General features: G+C 43.1%; 1 protein-coding gene across 3 annotated transcripts in view; it reads left to right on the top strand.

The window, feature by feature from the left end:
* The window catches only part of ESRP1 (epithelial splicing regulatory protein 1), a 70,036-nt gene that overhangs the window by 21,329 nt on the left and 27,654 nt on the right, over window positions 1-21,053 (top strand). For 2 of the 3 annotated variants that reach the window (XM_063924119.1, XM_063924121.1), the window contains exons 4-11: window positions 2,195-2,309; window positions 12,171-12,269; window positions 14,008-14,062; window positions 16,954-17,064; window positions 17,661-17,793; window positions 17,874-17,916; window positions 18,930-19,231; window positions 19,421-19,639. In XM_063924119.1, coding sequence (XP_063780189.1) covers window positions 2,195-2,309; window positions 12,171-12,269; window positions 14,008-14,062; window positions 16,954-17,064; window positions 17,661-17,793; window positions 17,874-17,916; window positions 18,930-19,231; window positions 19,421-19,639 — 1,077 coding nt within the window. The remainder of the gene's footprint in view (window positions 1-2,194; window positions 2,310-12,170; window positions 12,270-14,007; window positions 14,063-16,953; window positions 17,065-17,660; window positions 17,794-17,873; window positions 17,917-18,929; window positions 19,232-19,420; window positions 19,640-21,053) is intronic. The other variant, XM_063924120.1, reaches the window with a different exon arrangement.

A 21,053-nucleotide genomic window follows, 5' to 3' on the forward strand; every position in this document is an offset into this window, starting at 1 on the left:
GTCACACTGGGGCGTTTACTTGGGTTTTCCTTGGATAAACAATATTACAAGTTCTATGAAAGGTTGACCTTGTTGGATGAGTGTGTTGTGCTTTTTTGTTCTTTCTTCATCCTTGCTTATGAACTGTGTAATGTGTGTTAAGTTCTTGGAACGTTTTGCTGGTAGTGTGTTTGTATAGTACGTACTGCAATTCTAAACATGAAGCGATTGGTCCATATTTGTTAGGTACTCAAAATGTTAAGTACCACTGGTTTCATAGGAATGAGTTCTCTATCTTGTGGTTAGTATTTATAAACCTGGTAATATGAAGACTTGTGATGGGGATTGAAGCCTCCGCTACAGATTTGTTTTCAAATCCTAATGGAGATGAAAATACAAGGCAATATGACATGTCATTTTTAGTTTTCTTCTGATTGTGTGTAGCGTCTACATCCTGACCACATATAACCTGAATCCCCATTTTCTAAAAGTTTTGGGGTGAGCTTTATAAGCAGGGCCGTCTTTTCCATTGGGCTTAATGGGTAGTTGCCCCAAGGGCCCCAGGAGTATAAGGGACCCGGTGATAGCTGAGGGCCCCCTCTTTTTGGAGATACCATTTTTTTTTTTTTAAATCAGCCCTAGGTAGGGAGGCCAATCCCAGGCCTTTTTTTTTTTTTTTTCTTTTCTTTTCCCAATCTCTAGTATCTGGATTGAATAATGACCAATCCTGGGATTGGGTTGAAGTTATTAAAATCTTAATTACCCCCACCCCTTTCCTGGGCCCGCCCAGCCCACAGAACTGCACACCATCCTCTGGGAGTGCAGGCGGTGTAGTGCAATCCGGGCAGCGCGGGCGGTTGGCGTCGGACTGTGCAACGTGAACTGACTTCACGCTGCACAGCTGGGGGGAGCCGGGAGCTGGGTAGCGTCTGAGCCTTCTGAGGATGCTCAACGCTGCCTGGCCTTAAACAAGGTGGCTTTCTAATCCTGAAATCCCCAGGATTGGAAACTCCAAACGCTGGATTGAATCCCAGACAATGTTAGGCCTAAATCCCGGGATCCCGCCAATCCTGATCGCTGGATTGGCCACCCTAGCCCTAGGGAAACGGTTATATCCAACTTCAAAGCAGTGGTCCCCATCTGAGCCTGTTGATTGCTCTTCCCAGCCAGATATCTCTGGTTCTGTCTGTGTTTTTTTTTTTTTTTTTTTCTGAGCATATTATAATCCAAATGCTGGGACTCTATATTTTTTTGATGTACACTGGCAGCTTGTCTCTGTCTTGGCCAGAACCTGAGATATCAACCTTTAAGCAGTCTGTCCCTGTTCCAGCTCACCACACCTTCAATGCGGTTTTATATTTTCGTTGGTGGATATCTCTGGCCCCCAAATGCTTATCTCTAAGACCCTAGTATGTCCTGAAAGGTGGGTCTCTCTAGTGTGTTATCCAATTGAAAGCTAAGAAATCAACCCCTGGAACTAGAGATGTCTATGGTCAAAGTTGTCCTCCCACCAGAAAATGATAAATATTTACTATCCGCTCCTCATTCGCGAATTAAACATGCCCTACCACCCTGGAAGTCGTGTACCAGGGCACCTTCATTCAGCCCAGTGCCCCTTTCTAGTGATCGCCCTCACACTCCATCTCACTATTTCCTCCCACCCCCTACCCCCCCCCCCCCCCCCAAATCTGTGTAGTAAAGGAGTAAGCAGAAATTACCCACCGGGGGACATCACAGCCGCTTATCTTGACAAAAAGTTGGTGTCCAATGACTTGGGGGTCTATTTATGAAGCAGTGAAAAGTGTGGAGAAGTTACCCTTGGCAACCAATCTGCGTTGAAGTAACATTTATAATTTGCAGATTATTAAATTTATACAGAGCAGCTGATTGGTTGGGGCAACTTCTCCACTGGCTCACTATAAATGTATCCCCTTTTTATTTTTTTATTTTAGTTTTTTTCCTTTCTAACTTTTTGGGATGTGACATGGAATACATAATTTCAGTGATAGTTTAAGAATGTGAGGGTTAAATAATTTATACTGATTGTATAGTCAGATGTTACTTTTATTAATGAGTGTAATAAAAAGGGTATGATGACAAAGTTGTTCAATAATAAAACCTAATGTAGTTATCTCACTACAGAATGTATGGCTCATTGCTTGCATGCAGCTACTTACACCGCTTTCATCATAGTCTTATTGTTTTTGCCTTTCAGAATATACTTCTTCCTGAATGCTTCTATTCCTTTTTTGACTTGAGAAAAGAATTTAAGAAATGCTGTCCAGGATCAAGTGAGACGGGTGAGCTGGATGTCGCTGCAATGGAGAGTTGTATCCTTCTGTTATATCAATTAAATGTGTTTACTACTGTGCAACAGATATTACTTTTGGCCTCTCCTTGAAAACACACTAAAACCCCTTTCACATCGCACAAATAACCCGGTATCGACACGGCATATTGCCGTGTCGAAACGGGTCAGTGTGCGATGTGAAAGCTCCTTTGAATTAGCGGGTCGCCTGACCCGGTAATTCAACCCGGTAAAAAAGGGTTATTACCGGGTTGAATACCGGGTCAGGTGCAGTGTGAATGGGAGCCGTTCCGATGCGACACGGCTCCCATTCACAGCATAGGGAGAGGCGGCGCAGGAGATGAGCTCATCTCCCAGCGCCGCATCCACCTCCGCTGCTGCTGCGCCCTCCACTGCTATGGCAACTGACCCGGTATATTGCCGGGTCGGAAAGCCAGCAAAGTAGCGCAAATGCCGGATCCCACCCGGTAAGGACAAGTTTCTCTTACCCGGTGGGATCCGGCATTTGCGATCTGAAAGCAGCATAAAAGAAACAGGACCATTCTAATATAGCACCAGCTTCTGGCCCATACCCCTAAACACTGTAGGACAGGGCTGGCCAAACCGGTCCTCGAGATCTACCAACAGTTCATGTTTTCCAGGACTCCTGGAGATCTGTAGATTTGTCAGTTAGGAATGACTGCAGCACATCTTAATTAGTAATGCATACACCTATACAGCATCTAGGTGATCTGGAAAATGTGATCTGTTGGTAGATCTCGAGGATTGGTTTGGCCAGCTCTGCTGTAGGACTATGGTGTTGCCCTGAAAATATTTAAGTCGTGGTTTCTAAATAGGGAGCCATGAGGTGCTTGCAGGGGTGCCTTGGTTGGTGGCTCAGGACCAAATCAAAGTATTTATAGTCCTGGTGATGGGCAAAACCAATGATGGTGACTGACAATCTGGACAGTGAGAAGCCCAACTGTACACCACATAACTTAACCTAAGGATAACAGGTAGGAACAATTGACATTTTTAGTATTTTTATTCAAGCTATCAATAAAAACACTTTTTAGGCTAGGGGTGCTGATACTCTAGGGTGCTGTGATTAAAAAAAGTTTGGGAACCACTGGTTTAAGTATTAGGAGAATGAATGGTGATCTACCCTTTCTGTGTTGAAAATGAGTGTGTGTAAAAAAAAAAAAAAAAATATATATATATATATATATATATATATATATATATATATATTACAATTGTGAAGTGTGTGTGTATATGGATAGATAGATAGATGGATATATATATATTATTATTATTATTATTATTATTATTATTTTTTTTTTTTCCTGCCCTATGGAATACAGCGGCTCCTGTTTAAGTGTAGAAGGCATAACAATATGACTTCGTATTTTAGTTGTTTGAGTTTTGTGCTTCATGGCAAAGTTAGTGTAATTACCTGTGTAACTGAGGATTTGGACAGCTCCTGTCCTTTTGTGTCGCGTTTATTCGACTCTTGCATTAACTATTTTTGGATCCTTGTTATATATTAATGCACCAACTAGTGATCTAACCTGTAAGAGCCCTGAATGCGTCTTAGCCCCAAATTTTAAGTAGTGTAAAGCATCTGTTATGGTTGGCAACAAATTATAAGTAAACATAATAATTTTCCATAGAACTAATGGTTTCTTGAATTGATTTAAATATTATGCATGTTGGTTCTAAGGGTGTGTGTGTGTGTGTGTGTGTGTGTTTTTTTTTGTCGTTGTTGCATATCCTGGTCACTTACACACAGTTAAGACGAATGGCCTTATCATAAAGGACTGCAAATACGCTGTTTGCATTTATAATCTCTAGAACGTTGACTTTCTGGAAAGCCTTACTGTTGGCGGCCAGTAACAGTCTTTTTACTTTGACACTCCTCTGTTGATTCTTGTCATGTGCTGAGCTCATATCCGGGTATTTCTATCCTGCAAATGCACACTTGCGCCTATCCAGGCTTTCTGTATTGTTCTACTTGCAAATTGGTCTTGCATCCTGAATAGGTTGTGAGTTTTATGGCGTGGCACTTTATATTTGTCTCTTATGCCCAGGCAATAGCGAACAATGAAAGTATTTGCAAAAATCATGTGGTAAAGTCTATAAATTCAGCACTATCTGACATTCTACAACAATCAACTATAAACCACTCTGCAATAAACTGAATTGTCTATGAAAAGTCATGGCAGAATTCAGATTACTTAGGGGACGATTTTTCACCATCAGCATATGATGATGCTGATGACAGGTGACGATATCTATCCCAATGCCCTGCGGCACATGCGCCACCAACGTTGCCGGGACACCCCACCCCTCTTGCCGCAACTACTTCCGCGCTACAAAAGGGCACCCCCCCCCCCCCCTGGGATTTGTACTTGCCAGTCCGAGGAGCTAGTTTCCACTGCTCCAGGGGGCTGCCGGATCCTGCTGCTGCGTGTGACCTCCAGTGGTGTAAAGTGAGCTGCTGCTTTGCAGAGTCACTTGACTGCACAGGGGTCACCGCGCAGCACATGGAGGACCTGGTGCCCGGCAGCACTCGCCAGAGCACCAATTCCAGGTGATCAGTTTGTGTGTTTGCACCGATTTCTCTGCCAGGGGGAGAGGAAGCTGGGCAAAAAACTGCATATCACAGTATTGCCCTGTGACTTCGCCAACTGGAGATGGCATTATCACAGGGCACACTGCGTTGTTGTGTGTTTTTTTTTTTTTTTTTTTTTTAGTAAATTCGGCCACATCGCTTGCCCTTTTTAGAAGTATGGGGAATGCTAAAAACAAATGAGTGTTTGGAGCAGATTTTTCAGAAAACTGCTTCAGAAGCCCTTTAATACATTGAATGATACTTAAATAATGTGAAAATGAGATCCGTGTGAAATGCCGGTGGACGAGATCCCAGCTGTCATGATCCCGACAGCGGGATGCCGGCAGCAGGACGACTGCTGGAAAGCGCCTTGCGTGCTTGCTGTGATCGCCACGCTGCGGGCACGGTGGCTCGCTGCGCTCGCCGCAGATTCTATTCTCCTTAAATGGGTGTCGTGGACAGGACACCCAAAGAGGGCAGAAGAGCCTGTGTCTGTGGTATTCCTGCGGCGGCCTTTCACCGATTGCCTGAATCCCGGAGTCTACATTGTGACCGCCAGGATCCCGACTAGTGGTATTTTAACCGCTTCCCATAAAAACACCCTTTTTTTGCATTATTTTAGTAAAAATTGTATTAAATGTGCCCCCTGGATTCTGTTGGGCTGCAGCTGTAGACCGAATTTCTCATCTTCACAAAACTTTACAAAAGACAGTAACATCTCGGGTATCTTACTGAGCAGGAAACAAGACAAGTTATCTGGCCAGTGGCTACAGGACAAGTAGAAGTCATCACAGATAAATTACCATTTACCACAGGTCTCCTTAAATAAGGAGATTTGACAGTATAGGATCATTCCTTCCCTCTGAAGAAACAACCAGTGTGTGACGGTTGAGAAACGCGTCAGGGTTGCTTCTAGGATCCAGGCACTCTCCACAGATTTAATAGCCACTGATCTTCAATATCGTCCACTTTATTGGATAGTTTGGTCCGTGGGTCTGGAGCCACCTGCATTGGTCCCCTTTGCAAAGCAGGGACCGTGGCTGCCAACCACGCGCCTGGAGCCAGCGGTCACAACAGGCGCCGCAGCTTCAACTACTTTTGAACACGCCAGGCGGTGAGTCTAGCCTCAGCGCCGTGGATCTAAATACCCAAGGAAGCGGTAAGATATCACCGCCCTGAACACTATTAAGTGATTAAGGTAAAGAGCAGCAGACGAAGACGCTCCCGGTGTGCTACGAGCTAAAGCCTGCTATTTAATATACTGACTTACAGCCACTTGAAGTAACAGTGCATTTGTTACATAATGTAACAGTTTCAACATCTTATCTAAAGGAAACCGTAACCATGATCATGGTATAGATACATGAAGTATTACATAGAACGCAATTGGTGGATATTAATACGTGTCTTTTGCTACTCTTAGACACTTTCTATATTGACTCTATTAAGGACACTTGTAACATCCATTCTGGTATTTACCAGGGTACTATCCAAGTGGAATTATATGTTGACTTGAGTGTTAAGGATCCTATGAAATGAAATATATTTTTAATGTTTTAAGTCTGTTTTAAATTTATTTGCCAATTGGTATAGATTAAAGTATGGTTTATGTGCATATTTTAGCTACATTAAATATGGATTAATTTCAGTCTATTTGCGCTCTCTTCTTTTTTTCTGTTTGTTCATTATTTATAGGGTCGCTAATACCCTATCTTGAGAGCAGCAAGTAGCATCTCAACATAGGTTCTCTTTTAGGCGCCTTTCTTCTTTTTTGGTGAAGCTGGGAACTGGCAGATAATAGATATACCTGGCTTGATTGAAGGACCTTTTTCATTATGACACAAACTGTACAACCCACCTGAATCTCCACCTCCTTGTTTCTTCATTTTTAAATCACATTTTAGGAATCTAACCTTAGGATCTCAATGTGGGGGCCTATTTATCATTAAATATTTACAGGATATTACCTGAAAACAGATGTTTTTGGGGGTACCAAAAATATTAAGTATCACCCAGATATACGATCAACAGTAGCTATTTCCAATATCTTCTGTCCCTCCATTTTTATTTGCAAATGCAGCCCCCATAGGCTTCTATGGGGTGGGCTGCGGTACTGTCCTATTTGCCATGCTCTGGCATGTGAAGTACTCTGGAGTATGGTCCCAATAGAATAACTTCATTTCCAGATGGCATTACCCTATAGTAACATCTGGTCTACTAATACCCCTTTCACACTACCGCTTCGACCGTGGTTACTCTGGGTCGTGGCTCTGTGTGGAAGGGTCCATGGGGAAAAAAAACCTGGTCGAGTGACCCGGGAATGCTCCCCAGACATCTTGCATGGTTGAAATGGGAAGGACCTGGTTTAAGGGGCTCTCCTTACACAATAGGGAGAGCCAGATTCCCTTCACTTGGAGATAATGTCCTTCCAAATGCCGGCAGAACAGTTCCATGGCACCCGTGTGCAATTTAAATGGTGCCAACCCGGGTCGGATCAGTGCTGTGAACGGGGGCCAACTTGGATCGCAACAGTGTTCCAAATCCCGGGTCAGACCTGGAATTTTGGGATAATTTGCAAATTTTGCCAGTGACACATGCTTTGGTCGGATAGCTGCCCGCTGGCTGTTGTGGACCCAAACCAGGAAGCAGTATAACATTACGTTATCACACTACTTCTAGCTCTTCGATAAGAGCCTGTCTCCTGGTAAGAGCTTTTTAATACATTTGCTTGAAAAAATAAATTTTTATATTACGAAATTGGGCAAAAAAGTTTCACATCCACATTAAAAATGCGTATTGTGATTAAATATTTTCTGATATTTAGGGGCATATTTAGTTTCCCAAAGTGTATTGTGGTGGTGGTGGTTGTTGTTGTTGTGTGTTTTTTTTTTTTTGTCTTTGCCAATCATACTGTCTAATCAACAAAAGCTCAAGATGGGGAGGTGGTTGGGTGTAATGTTTGTTCTTATGTTTTGCATAGATGGTTCCTACGTTTACGTACTCACACTTTAATAGTAGGTGGCTAAAGGAAGCCAGGGCAGATAAAAGAATAAAAATAAAAATGTGTTACTCATCAACAAACATTATTCTAAGTGAGGAATCTGTCATTAATGCTTGCACAAGCTACTGTTTTCTTTCCATTTGTCTAAATACTCCCCATCCATGATTCCCAAATATTTGATGACTGCCATCTTGTAGAAGCTCTTCGTGGCGATTGCAATAGTGCAGGCTTGGCCAACCTCTCCAGCTGTTGTGAAACTATACATTCCAGCATGCCCTGCCACAGTTTTAGCATTCCCTAATTGCATAACTGTGGCAGGGCATCCTGGAATTTGTAGTTTCTCAACAGTTGGAGAGCCACAGGTTGGCCAAGTCTGCAGTAGTGGGTATGTTCTGTACATATCTGATGTATATCCGTGTTTTCCACCTCCAGTCCTCCGGACCCCTAACAGTCGTCGTTTTACAGATCTCCTCAGTATCAGCCAGTAATGAATACACCTGTGCACCAACTATTGGATCTGTAAAACGTGCACTATCGGGGGGTCCCTGAGGACTCAAGTTGGGAAACACTGGTGTATATGCTGCGTAGCTGTTTACAGTTAAGAGCCCCATACACTTATACAACATGACGGTCCGTCATGTCATATAAGATTTACTTCAACCTCCCGGCAGCCTCCCCGTTGGCAGGATAGTATTAGATATATTGTATGCAGTGTTTTTTTGCAAACGATGTTTCTTTTACTTTCCCATCCATTTACTGCTGGGTCCGACATATAACGAGTGCAGCACTCGTGATATGTCGTATCTAGGGGGATCCGATCCGATGCACACAGGGACTCTGATCGGGGGAAAAGCACACCGAAAATGCCCGATTTCACCCAATATATCAGGCCGAATTCCCGAATTGGGCTGAAATCTGGTATTATCGGTCTAGTGTATGGGGCCCTTTACACTAATCCTATAGCATTTGGCATGCTGGAATGTGTAAAATTAGGGCGTAAAGATGAAAAACTATTGAAAAAATATTGGGATTTATGCGGCACATAATAGGAAAGTATTGTCAGAGTAGGATGCAGCGCTGATTGCACGTTCTCCCTGGAACTTTCACGGTTTATGAAAATAAGAGAATTCCTGTTTAACTTCATGTTGTTAATGCATCCAGGATGCATTTGGTCTTTGCATAGTGAATGTTCTGTTGATTGTTATGGGTGGCTTCAACCTAAATGTGCTGAAGTATGTATTACGATGCTTGGCTCCTTACTTATCACCTGTCATTCAGGTTTTGGGTTTTTTTTTTTTTTTTCCTCCATGGTAGTCAGTTTACAGGTTTTTAAACGGTCATTTTAATTTTTTTTTCTAACGTTATTCTCAGACTTTCATACTGTGTAGCTCTCCGTCAATTATTTGTCCAGCACATTTTTCCAGATCCTGCTTCCATGTGTGTGTAGGTTGAACATCACCGTGGTGAGAGCGAAAGTGCCACGCAATGAGACCCAAGGGGCCATATGTATTGGGGTCAGAGTTTGCCGGAGGTGTGGGATGATCTTGGACTTTTTTTTTTTTTTTTTTTTTTTTTTAAAGCTCCAATCCTTTTACAAAAGCAAAACCATGACTTGAAATGATTGCTGCTTTAAAAAAAAGTCAGAGATCAGCCGGCATTCCGCACTTCCAACAAACTCTGACCGGATTACGTATTTTTTTACATGTATTTTTTTAGAGGTCTGATGCATTGTTTGTTCTGGAAGTGGCTTTAATCCAAATGATCATTGCAAGGTATTTTCTGACTATCTTTCTTTGCTGGTGAATTTATATAATGTATTAATGTCCCTTTCACTTAAACGCTCCATTTAAAATGTTCATAATCCTCTATTAAAATCTACGTAACAAGGTGTTTCTCTGTGCAAATTAGAAGGTTGGTTCTGGTTAAATCATTAATATTGCAACCATGCTGAAGCTGATTAAAAAAATTAGTGTGACGCTGACAACACAAGGTATCTTCTTAAGATCCCACTTCTACAGCTTCAGAAGCGTTTCTACCTCATTTTCTAGCATTCATCACATCAGGGAAACATTAAGAATGACACCGCACATTGTAGGAGTGCTGAAGAAGCTGTGCACAAATAGAACAGAGCAGTGGTTCTCAAACATTTGGGGCAGATGTATTAAGCCTGGAGAAGTAATAAACTAGTGATAAGTGCAAGGTGATAACGCACCAGCCAATCGACTCCAATATGTACATTTACAGTTAGGACCCGATTGGTGCGTTATCACTTCTCCAGGCTTAATACATCTGCCCCTGTGTCCTCTGGACCCCAAACAGATCACATTTCCCAGGTTACCTATCACAGGTGCAATCACTACTCACTGACAACTTTTAAAAGTTCCACAGGTGGAGCAAATGATTTAACTTGTGATTCAGTTGGGAGACCTGGCAAACATGAACTGTTTGGGTACTTGTCTAAAACTTCAGTATTCTTTTGGTTCTTAATGACTTTGGAGCATTTACACTCTGTGCTTTCACCTTTAGTGACCTAGCACTAGTCTAATGTAAAGTTCTTTTAAGATCCTTTTGCTACCACGCAACAGGTGCTCTACAGCTGCAGAGTGGGTTAACGAGATATGTTTGGGTAGGGTCAGTGCTACATGACAGTTCCAATGTTCGTCAAGCCTGCTCAGCAAGTTTGGTCTGTTCTCTATGCCTTATGGCAAGGTGAGTGGAGTGGGATTTTTTTTTTTCTAGGCTGTTTTTACATGAGTCACCCAACCTAACTCACAGCCGCCTTTCCCTGAAGAGAAAATACTTAAGTGCATAATTGCAGCCCTGTGATCCACCCAGTGTAGTTATCGCGTTGACATGAAATGTGATTTTTATCTACTTTATTGCGACTTTTGAGGCTCCTCAGATCATCTGTAGGTTGGTAAACCTTTACATAATTTTAGGTTATGGTATTTATAACTTTCACATCTGACTGGCCAGCATTTTAAGCTTAACGATGAATATCTTAATACCCTACTCTCTACTGGCTAACCTAGCATGACATTACTTTCACAATGTTAGAGCTGAAGAGCAGCCATTGGTTTTACAATGGTGTATATTGAAACGTTTAGTTCTCTTTAGGCAATGACGTGACTCACCGGAGTTCTAGAGCAAGCGTTGGTTTGGGTGATCGTCCTGTTCCTAAACTGGATCCGGTCTCTAGGTCGACAAGACTTGGATAGACGATGTCTAGGTCGAGCGCTGTAGGTCGACATGGTTTCTAGGTCGACAGGGACTCTAGATCGACATGACAAAAGGTTGACATGAGTTTTTAAAAAAAAAATTTTTTTTTTTCATACTTTACGATCCACGTGGACTACTATTGGGAACGGTAACCTCCTAGTGGAGCAACGCACCTTGCCTGAAGCATGGCGAGCGAAGCGGTGCACTGATTGGGGATCCTGGTCACTCTACGAAGAAAACGACACCAAAAAAATATTTAAACAAAAACCTCATGTTGACCTACTTACTGTCGACCTAGACACTGTCAAACGAAGTCTAGCAGACAGGACTACAGCCCCATTCCCCAACATAAAAATAAGCCTATTAACATGGCAATGTGATCATGACCAGCTGGCCAGTGTTGGCCATAGATGATAAATATTAAACTTGGATTTCTATTTTCCTGGGGATGTAATCCCTTCCTGCCTTACTTTCCCATGTGTTTCATGTGTGGATACACTTAAGTTTTAACTCTTATTGAGGAAAGATTGCTGGCAAGACTCTCGGACCTGATTCCCATCTGCGTCTAGTGAAGCGGTGTGATGTTGCTCTAAAATGACTTGTTTGTCTGCATCATTGCACAATGTATGTCCTGAAAACCCAATTGATGTAGGTTTGTCTACATGTAGTGACAAGCTAGGATTCAGGTGATAAAAGGGCTGGGTCTCGCCCTCGAGTTATGCAGAGAACACTCATAAGTAGAAAACCTACCCGGGCTGTTTACCTGCTGCCGGATCTGATTCTAACCGCATGGAAACACTCAAACAATAAATGTAAAAACTGGAGCATTGCTTTTTAAAATAAATATTTTTTATTTCCCCCCCCCCCCCCCCCCCCCTCCTCCTCCTATGTTTTCTGTTACTGTTTCTTTTGCGCTTTTGTAAACTGTGATATTTAAATAAATGTTCTAGATTCAGACATTTACTCTCCCCAGTCTCTGAAGTCCCTTATCACGAATCTCTCTAAGCTCTTCCCGTCTCTTCCATCGTCCTAATCTGATGCATCTAGCTTTCCTTAACTGAGATTTGCAGATTTGGGTCTTGAAAAACAAAATACGCAGATACCCCATGGAGCTTCAGAAGTGTCTGCTATGGGAGATATCATCGTGACATTAATGTCAGAACCGTACAGTAAGTGACAATCTACATTCTATGCTTGATGTGCTCTTTATTCCTAGAATTGTAAGGAAATGGAAAAAAACAAACAAACCTGTCTATTTCAAGTAGATACGGATTACTGGAACTGAACATACCCGCATGCCTTCTATCCCCTTCTGGTGTCTGAATTTCACTGCTAAATGGCTATGATGCAGTGATGTGCAGTCAGATGAGACAGAGCCTCTCCTGTCATACTCCTGGGCTGGCAACAGAAATCACAGGGCCCTGTACTCCTTTTTATTTTTTTAAGGGTCCCCCCATAGAGAGGTGGATGTGCCAGCCTCGTCCGCTTCGAGGTCTCATAGCCACTATCCAGCAGCAGCCAGTCCCCCGAGTGCTGCACATAGGGGGAGAGATCCAGCTGGGAGAGGGTAGAGGTGAACCCAGCAGGTGGAGCAGCAGATGGAGTGCCCGGTTCCGCATGGTGACTGGCAGCTGGAGACAGTGACACCGGGCAGGAGGGATATTGAGCACTGTGCCCTGCACTCATAGACCCTGGACTATCTGTGCCCCTGCCCTTTCCCGGGGCCCCCTAAAATGGGACCAAGTACAGCTGTACCCTTAGTACCGTCCGCCACCCCACCCCCACCCTGTCGCCGCACCTGGTCATACTCCAGAGTTTGGGCTATAAAAATGAGATGAAAAATATAATGAAGATCTTTATAAATATCATCTTTTGTATTATTCTAATCAATTTTTATAGTCCAAACTGTGGCGTATATTGGTCTGACAGGTGATGCACTGCTGTCTATCTATCCATCTATCGCCAGGGCCTGACCGCATGTCACTGCTATATTAGGATGAGCAGCTGCATCTATTTCAGGGGAGTCCTGTAATCCCTAAATTGTCGCACCTAGTAAAAGCAGTGATGTCATTTCTGTAATACAGCGTGGCTCTGTTATTTTACTGTTTATTTTAAATGAGCATATAATCCTTTTAATGTTTTTAGATTTCTGTTGCTGTACATTTGTCATTTGCAGCCTTTTTATTTTATTTTTTAATAAGAATCTTGACACTGAATGGGTGTTGATACCATCTTTAGGTTTGTTTTGGGGTTTTTTTTTTGTGTGTGTAAATGTTAGATTCCATGATTTCTAGTTGAACAAACATTGGGGGAATTAAATTAACGCTGGTGGCCACTAGATGGCGCCTGACAGAGCAAATGGGTTGATCCATTTGGGCACATGCAGCTGCCAGCGCTGATATTTCTGCGCCCTGAGTGGTCAAGCAGAAATTAGTGAAAAGTGACCCATTTGGGTTCCTAAACGGCACTTTTTGCATCGTGCCCAGCAATTTCTTTGGGTTTAGCTGTTTTTACGCGATCATTTGAATTGCACCCCGCAACCTCCTGTCACTTTAGATGGAGAATCGGGCGCACAAAACAATTGAATTTCCCACCCCCCATATGTCTCATTAGGCCTATAGTTTCACTTTCCATATTCATTCATCTATTTTAGTGATCCAAGTGGTAATTTGTGTGTAGCTGTTCCTGATCTGTGACTAGTCAGGAACAGAATTGTTACAAAAAAAATGTGTACTGGAGCACAGGTTTCTAGACTGGAAGGATTAGAATGCCAATAGGAGTTGGGGGAATTAACTAGGTTTTCCATGATAAAATGTTCTGCTAAATATTTTCTCCTCATGAATAGATTTCCTGGCGTTTATTGTAAGCTTTCTTTGACCACTGACAGTTCTTAATGGTCTCTTTTAGATCATAAATTTACAGATCCTGAAAGAGTAAACTACAAATTTGAGTCTGGCACTTGGTGAGTATTCGATTTCATTTATAGGGTTTTGTGGAGATATAAATATTTTATCACTGTGCATTTAATTCTATATGGGGATAAAGCTAATAAAATGGCATACTACAGTATGTAGTTTATTCAAACGGCATCCAATTACAAAGAATGCCTTTACTTGCTCATAGGCGCTGTGTATTGCGCAGCATGCGCTAGGGTAAGCACTATTGCGCAGAATGTGTATTTTGATTATATCTCTTTATGAAAGCAATGAAACATGACAAATATAGTCTAACATCACCTACCTGCCTAATCAGACTTATTTTACCCATTCATGTTACATATTTGTCACATATAATAAAGCTTCACACAGAAAACTTAAGTGTTATAAAATATACCCCTTACTCATGATTGCCTTAACCCTCAGTCAGACGCAGCTGGCCTGACAGGCGCCGCAAAACTGTTCTCGCTCCCCTCTGCCCCAAGGGGGCGCAGGGGCCTATCCCTCCTAGTACCTTCCTATGGTGCTGTTCTAAACCCCCCCTAATCAGTTTTCCCACTGCCTGCGTGGAGTACAGTAGTGACCCTCCTGGCCTCTCGGGCACACTGCGCCCAAACTCCTCCGACTTTTGAAGGTTTGTTTTTCCTTTTTTATTTTTATTTATTTATTTATTTTGCTCATTTTCTGAAAGAAAATTACAAAGGTTGTGCGTATTTTGCGGAAATATGTAGGTTTGTCCAGGGCGGCCTCTCAGGCACACTGCGCCCAAACTTATACTTATATATGTTCGTGTTTTCTCTTTTTTTTTTTTTTTTTTTTTGCTTCAGATTTTCTATTGAACTGGCCCATAAAACCTACGATTTCTCTTTGTACGTCCTAATGAAGGTCACTGATCACTTTAAGAGCGTTAGAATTGAGTTAATTAGATGCTAATGACAGTTTTCTAACAGGCGCCTGTCAGGTGCAGTGCGCGCCTGAACCCGGGAGTCCCAGAGGTGTGCCTGACGGAGGGTTAAGCGATGAATCAGTCCATAGGGGCCTACTCTCTTGAAACAACTGCCGTTGCATTGAAACACCTGATTGGGGGTGGCACAAGTGTTTTGGGTGGTGATTTCATTTAGAGTAGATGAATGAAACCATACTTGAGGAGAAAAATAAACTGGAATCAGTCTTGCACTAGAGTTGTAGAAAGGGTGATGTGGTGACGACATGTTTGCACTTTGAATGCTTCTGCCTCTCTGCACACCCAGGTGCCCTGCTAGTATGCAGAGGTGCTTTTCAGGATTTTGTATACTGGAGTGGCCGTTGCTGCCAAAATGTCACCATTCTCCTCAGGGAAAGGCTGGGGCTCTGCAACAGCCCTGGCATTCCACGGCAAGGGGGTGTAGTCATATCTTACAGGAGTGGTACATGGGCTTATGGGGTAGGACCTCACAACACACTCTCGTGTCTCTGTATGCCAAACAGCGCAGCGGAGCTGCCTGGTAAGCCCCTGCCGCTGCTGGCTTTTAGGCCAGTCCAGCCCATCAGGCCATCGGACCTCCTGATATTTGGCAGAAGTGCCAGATGGCCAGTCCAGCTGGCCCTGCTTCTCTTGATTGTTGTAAGCCTGCTACACAGAAAGGTGCAGGCCGTCTTGTTCTGTGATGTCATGATTGCATGTTTGCCAAAGGCAGAGGAGGGGGGTGCAAACCCAGGGCACCTCTGCTACAGCACTGCACTGAGGCTGCAAGCCAACACTCTGCAACATACTGTCTTAGTTCAAGAAGATGTCATGTGTTAGCTTTTCATTTTCAGTTTAAATAGACTACGCCCAACAAAAGTTGATGATCGAATAATTTGAATGGATATCTGAAATTGTATGAAAAATACTTAGGGGTATATTCAATTAGGGTCGGATCCATTCCGACATGCATTTGTCGAAATGGATCAGACAACCCCTATTCAATCCTATCTCAATTTAACTTTAAAAAAAATTCGAATTGAGATGAGACCTGTGAGGAGAGGAGGGAGACCAGCGGGGACAGCCGCGGGCAGACGGAGGAGAGCAGCGCTGCAGAAGGATGTCTCACAGCCGCCAGACCTCACGGCAGTGTCCACCCGGCTCCAGCAAGCGTGACCTCACTTGTTGGAGCCGGGTGGACGGTGGCATGAGCGGCGCGGCTGTGTCACATCCTCCTGCTGTGCTGTAACGCTGCTCTCCCCTGTCTGCTCTTCACCCCCCCCCCTTCCCCTTCTCCTTCTCCTTCTCTAAGGTCCCTCATCTCAGTCTGACATTGTTTTATGTTGCACTGAGATGGTTGGTAAACGGGGCCAAATCCTGTCGAATTTGGCCTGGTTTCACTCAAAAGTACGTGAATCGGCAGCTATACCGCTGATTCACGTACTATTTGATAAGTCGAATTACCCGACTTGTCGAATAAAAATAGCTGGGACTGAATAGGTCGAATCACAATTCGACCTTTAAAAAGTCGGAAACTGACGTCTCTTCGACAGACTGCAGCTTTCGACCCTAATTGAATAAAAGTTGCAGAAATTATTGAACAATATTTAATAACAAATAAATATATAAACTTTATTTTATCTTTTGAAATATTCAATTTCTGCAACGTTTTAGTATTTTTCGTAAAATTTCAAATGTCCATTCTAATATTTATTTTTGTGTGTGTATGTGTATGTATATGTGTATGTATATTATTTTATATAATCTCTTTATGGGAAAGCTTATTTTGAATTTAAATATAGCAGGTAAAGGAGACTAAATCAAGGACCTACTGGTAAATGTGCAGGAAAGTGGCTGAATCCCATTGCGGTTGGTCAGATGTCTGTATTAATCTTCTAAAAACTAGTAAAATATCAAACGTTCATCTCCACCACTTGCCAAAGAAAATATTTAATTGCGTTTTCTGTCTTACAGCAGTAAGCTGGAGATAATCGATGATAACACAATTATCCGAGCTAGAGGTTTACCATGGCAGTCGTCTGATCAAGATATCGCCCGTTTCTTCAAGGGCTTAAATATTGCAAAGTGAGTTGGTCACCCTTCCTCCTGGCTTCCCTATGCCCTAACACCCCTTTTGTATTTCTGTGCTTGTATGTATGCAGTTTAGTTATTTTTACTTTTTTGTTTTTCCCAGTTGGGAAATTCCCATTTCTTAAAGGGGTGATTGTATGCACCCTACATTGCATAAGGTAAGATTAGTGCAGGTTTCACGGCAGGTTGTGGTCTACGCTAAACAAGATACCCTGCTGGTTTTTGTGTTGGGATTTTTTTTTATTTTCCAGCCGTGTGAGCTCTCCTTCCCCCTCCCTGTACTGGGTTGCTGTATTTAGTATGGTTTAAATTTCTCTCCCTTCTGGCGTAATTTTATTTTATCGGCACATCAGTAGTTTGATCTGCTATAATTTGATCTCTGCATGTAATAAACCTTTATTTGCTGTGAACCTGTGTTTTGCGGTTTGGTTTTGTGATCTTAAAGGGATGTCTGTGCTCCTTGACAACAATGGGAATGGTTGCATCAAATTGAATAGATTTTGTCCTTGTGAATGCTTGGCACTGTTCCGAATGGGCCGTTGTGGCTAATGTTGGCTCTTCTCTGTGATCCCTGTGTGTTACACGTTTAGGGGTGGAGCGGCCCTCTGTCTCAATGCTCAGGGAAGAAGGAACGGAGAAGCTCTGGTCAGATTCATTACTGAAGAGCACAGAGATCTGGCTTTGCAAAGACACAAACATCACATGGGGAATAGATACATTGAGGTATGCTCCAGGGCGAGGGCGCAATGCCATGAGTTCCGCAGACTGAAAAGAGAATAACACAATTTCTGTTCCTCTTCTAGGTGTATAAGGCAACCGGTGAAGATTTTCTGAAAATAGCTGGAGGTAATTATTTGCTCTAATGTCAATTAAGTTGGAAGGGAAAAAAGTGAAATAACAACCACAGGTTATATCTATGAATGAATGTTCATATAACGGTATATACATATGCCTGGTGCATTTCAAATATTGTTAGTGCGTACTTTGTACCTAAACTGGTAGCCACAGCCGGAACTCGTGAGTAATTTAATTGTACTTTTACTTCACAGAATTTAGAGCTCATTAAATAATGGGTCTTGTTACTAGCAGCATATTTCATTTAATATCGGTGATACTTTAATATCGGTGATACTGGTATTTAACATTACTTACCTCTCGTGCATGAAGTCCAGCTATGCCCCCTCCTGTGTAGTGTTCTCCGCTCTGTTGATGCCAATAATGGGCTGCTGTGACATATTATCCATTATTTATATGGCGCCACAAGGTATCCGCAGCTCCTATTATATACTAATGTGCAACGGCTAGCCTGCACCTGTGCATTACACTTTCACCCGGCGGGGACCAGCAGTTCCTGGAAGGCTTTGATTAAGCCGGAGAGGCTGCTGCTGTGTTCCCCATTGCCGTCAATGTGGGCCGTAGTGCTCTCGCCATCCATAGAGGGTGTAAGCGATACAGCTTACCGCTGTTTGAATACTTAAAGGAGGATATGTTATAGCCATACACTGCACAATTGGCATGTCACAGCATGAATGATGATCAGACATGTCTGATAAGCAAATCAAACTATCCCAACCGTTGTTCAGCTTTTTCATACTGTAAACAATTATGTCCCATGCGCTGAGTAATCCGTAAGAACCGTAGATTCATTGTCTGGTCTGAACAATTATTGATCAGTGTATGGACAGTATTAGGCTATGGAAATTGGGTTTGAAGATAAGTTATACCTCAATTGGATTGTACACATCACCTTTGTAATTTTAGTCTATGCAAGTTTTACGGCTTCTATTTATAGTCTGTCTAAATGAGGTCTGTGTTTTATCATTGGTCAATTTTTTTTTATTTTTGTAAATAATTTTCAGGTACCTCCAATGAGGTTGCGCAGTTTTTGTCCAAAGAGAACCAGGTGATTGTGCGCATGCGGGGGCTCCCCTTCACCGCAACGGCTGAGGAGGTGCTGACGTTCTTTGGTCAACACTGCCCCGTTACCGGAGGCAAGGAAGGAATTCTGTTTGTCACCTACCCTGACGGCAGGCCGACAGGAGACGCCTTTGTCTTATTTGCCTGTGAAGAATATGCACAGAATGCTTTGAAGAAGCACAAGGACTTGCTTGGCAAGCGATACATTGAGCTGTTTAGGAGCACAGCAGCAGAGGTGCAGCAGGTCTGTCCATATTAATAATCCTAATTTTATCTTGCGTTTTGTGCAGCTAGTATACCAGTTGATAAATACAGGTGGTGGGATAAAGAAGGGGAGTGCTGTGTGTCTTTGTATTGAGTTTACTTGCAATATTAAGTGTTCGAAGACTCTTATGGTGGTCCCATGACTTGAATAAATGTATTTTCTGTGCAGGTTCTGAACAGATACTCGTCTACTCCTCTCATTCCGCTCCCAACACCTCCAATAATTCCTGTACTACCTCAGCCATTCATTCCTCCAGTCAACGTCAGAGACTGCATACGTCTTAGAGGGCTTCCATATGCTGCCACCATTGAGGATATCTTGGAGTTTTTGGGTGAATTTTCTGCCGATATCAGGACGCACGGTGTTCACATGGTGCTTAACCACCAGGTACCTCTTTCAGTTGTGTCAATCTGAACTTCATACGTTATTTCATTCGGAATTTTTGGGTGAATTATGTTGTCATGGCTAGAACAATAGTGAATTTCATAGTGTTGTCCGAATTGCCCCCATAGGTAACTGGTGGTAGTTAGTCTACTGGTTTATGGGTCTTGTTATGCTTGCTGTAGATCACGGACACTCTTGCTTTAACGGTCTTTGGAATGGTTACAGAAGACCTTAGGTGTTTGGAGGGGCAAGGGGGAGGCACCAGTCATTGTAGTGGGTCATGGGATCTATCTAGGGTTACCACGGGCGGTGTCAGGATGGAGATAATTCCTTTTCCAGGCTACTCCATCCCCTCCCTTCCCACAGCCCACTGGCATATCTATAATGGGTGCAGTGTGTGCGGTGGACACGGGCCCCTGGGGGGGTCCCCACACCACACTTGCTGCGCCCATTTATTTATTTATTTTAATACTCAAACACCCCAACCCGCCCCACCCCAGAGTCCCATGCCGACATCACTGGCGCTGTTAAAATCCCATGAAAATGGTCATTCTGCCCATGTGCAGTAGAGAAATCACTGGGAAAATGTTCACTGTGCCAAATTCCTGGAGATCTGCGCATTCGCTCTACAGCACTCCCGGCAGAGAGGTGGGGACCCGAACGGAGGAGGCAGCACACGGGCTTCCACCTGTCTTACAGCACCCCTGCCACAGCCTCTCTCCGTTCACCTCCAGGGCCCTCCTCTTCCCTGCACCCGGCTAGTTACCGTGGGCTGGCCCGTTCTGTGACCTTCACTGCTCACCTCCCACTTCATATGTTCCATCTTGGCTCCCCCTTCATCCTTTCTCCCCATACCCTAGATAGATATATTTATATAGATATATCTTTCTGTATATCTCTGTGAGGTAGTTGGTGTGGCGGATAAGCCCCGCTACCATTGAGTGGGCGAAATTCGACCATTTAGGGGTATCAAAATGATGTTATATCCCCCCCCACATAAAACATTGTGGTGCCCTTGCAGAAGGCCAAACATTATTTCTTCCTAATCTGTATTGTTACCCACTGAGGAAGTATCAAATTATTGATCCCAACTTTTCACATTTTTCCAGCATGTTGAAAACTGGCAGCAATGCAAATTCAAACTCTTCCTATCTGATAATGTGTAAAACTGAAGGCTCTTCTGTTTTGTTGGGTCGCACTAGGTCGACAGGTGAAGAGGTTGACATGAGTTTCTGGACTTTTTTTTTTTTTTTGTTTGTTTGTTTTTTTATCTTGGTAACGTGACTGGAAACCCAATGCTTCGGGCAAGGTGCCTCGCTACGCTCGGCACAGGTTACCATTCCCAGTTGCAGTCCACGTGGATCGTAAAGTATGAAAGTCCAAAAAAAAAAAGAAATCGAAACTCATGTTGACTTAA

This window comes from Pseudophryne corroboree, chromosome 5, assembly GCF_028390025.1.
Source record: "Pseudophryne corroboree isolate aPseCor3 chromosome 5, aPseCor3.hap2, whole genome shotgun sequence".
NCBI lineage: Eukaryota > Metazoa > Chordata > Amphibia > Anura > Myobatrachidae > Pseudophryne > Pseudophryne corroboree.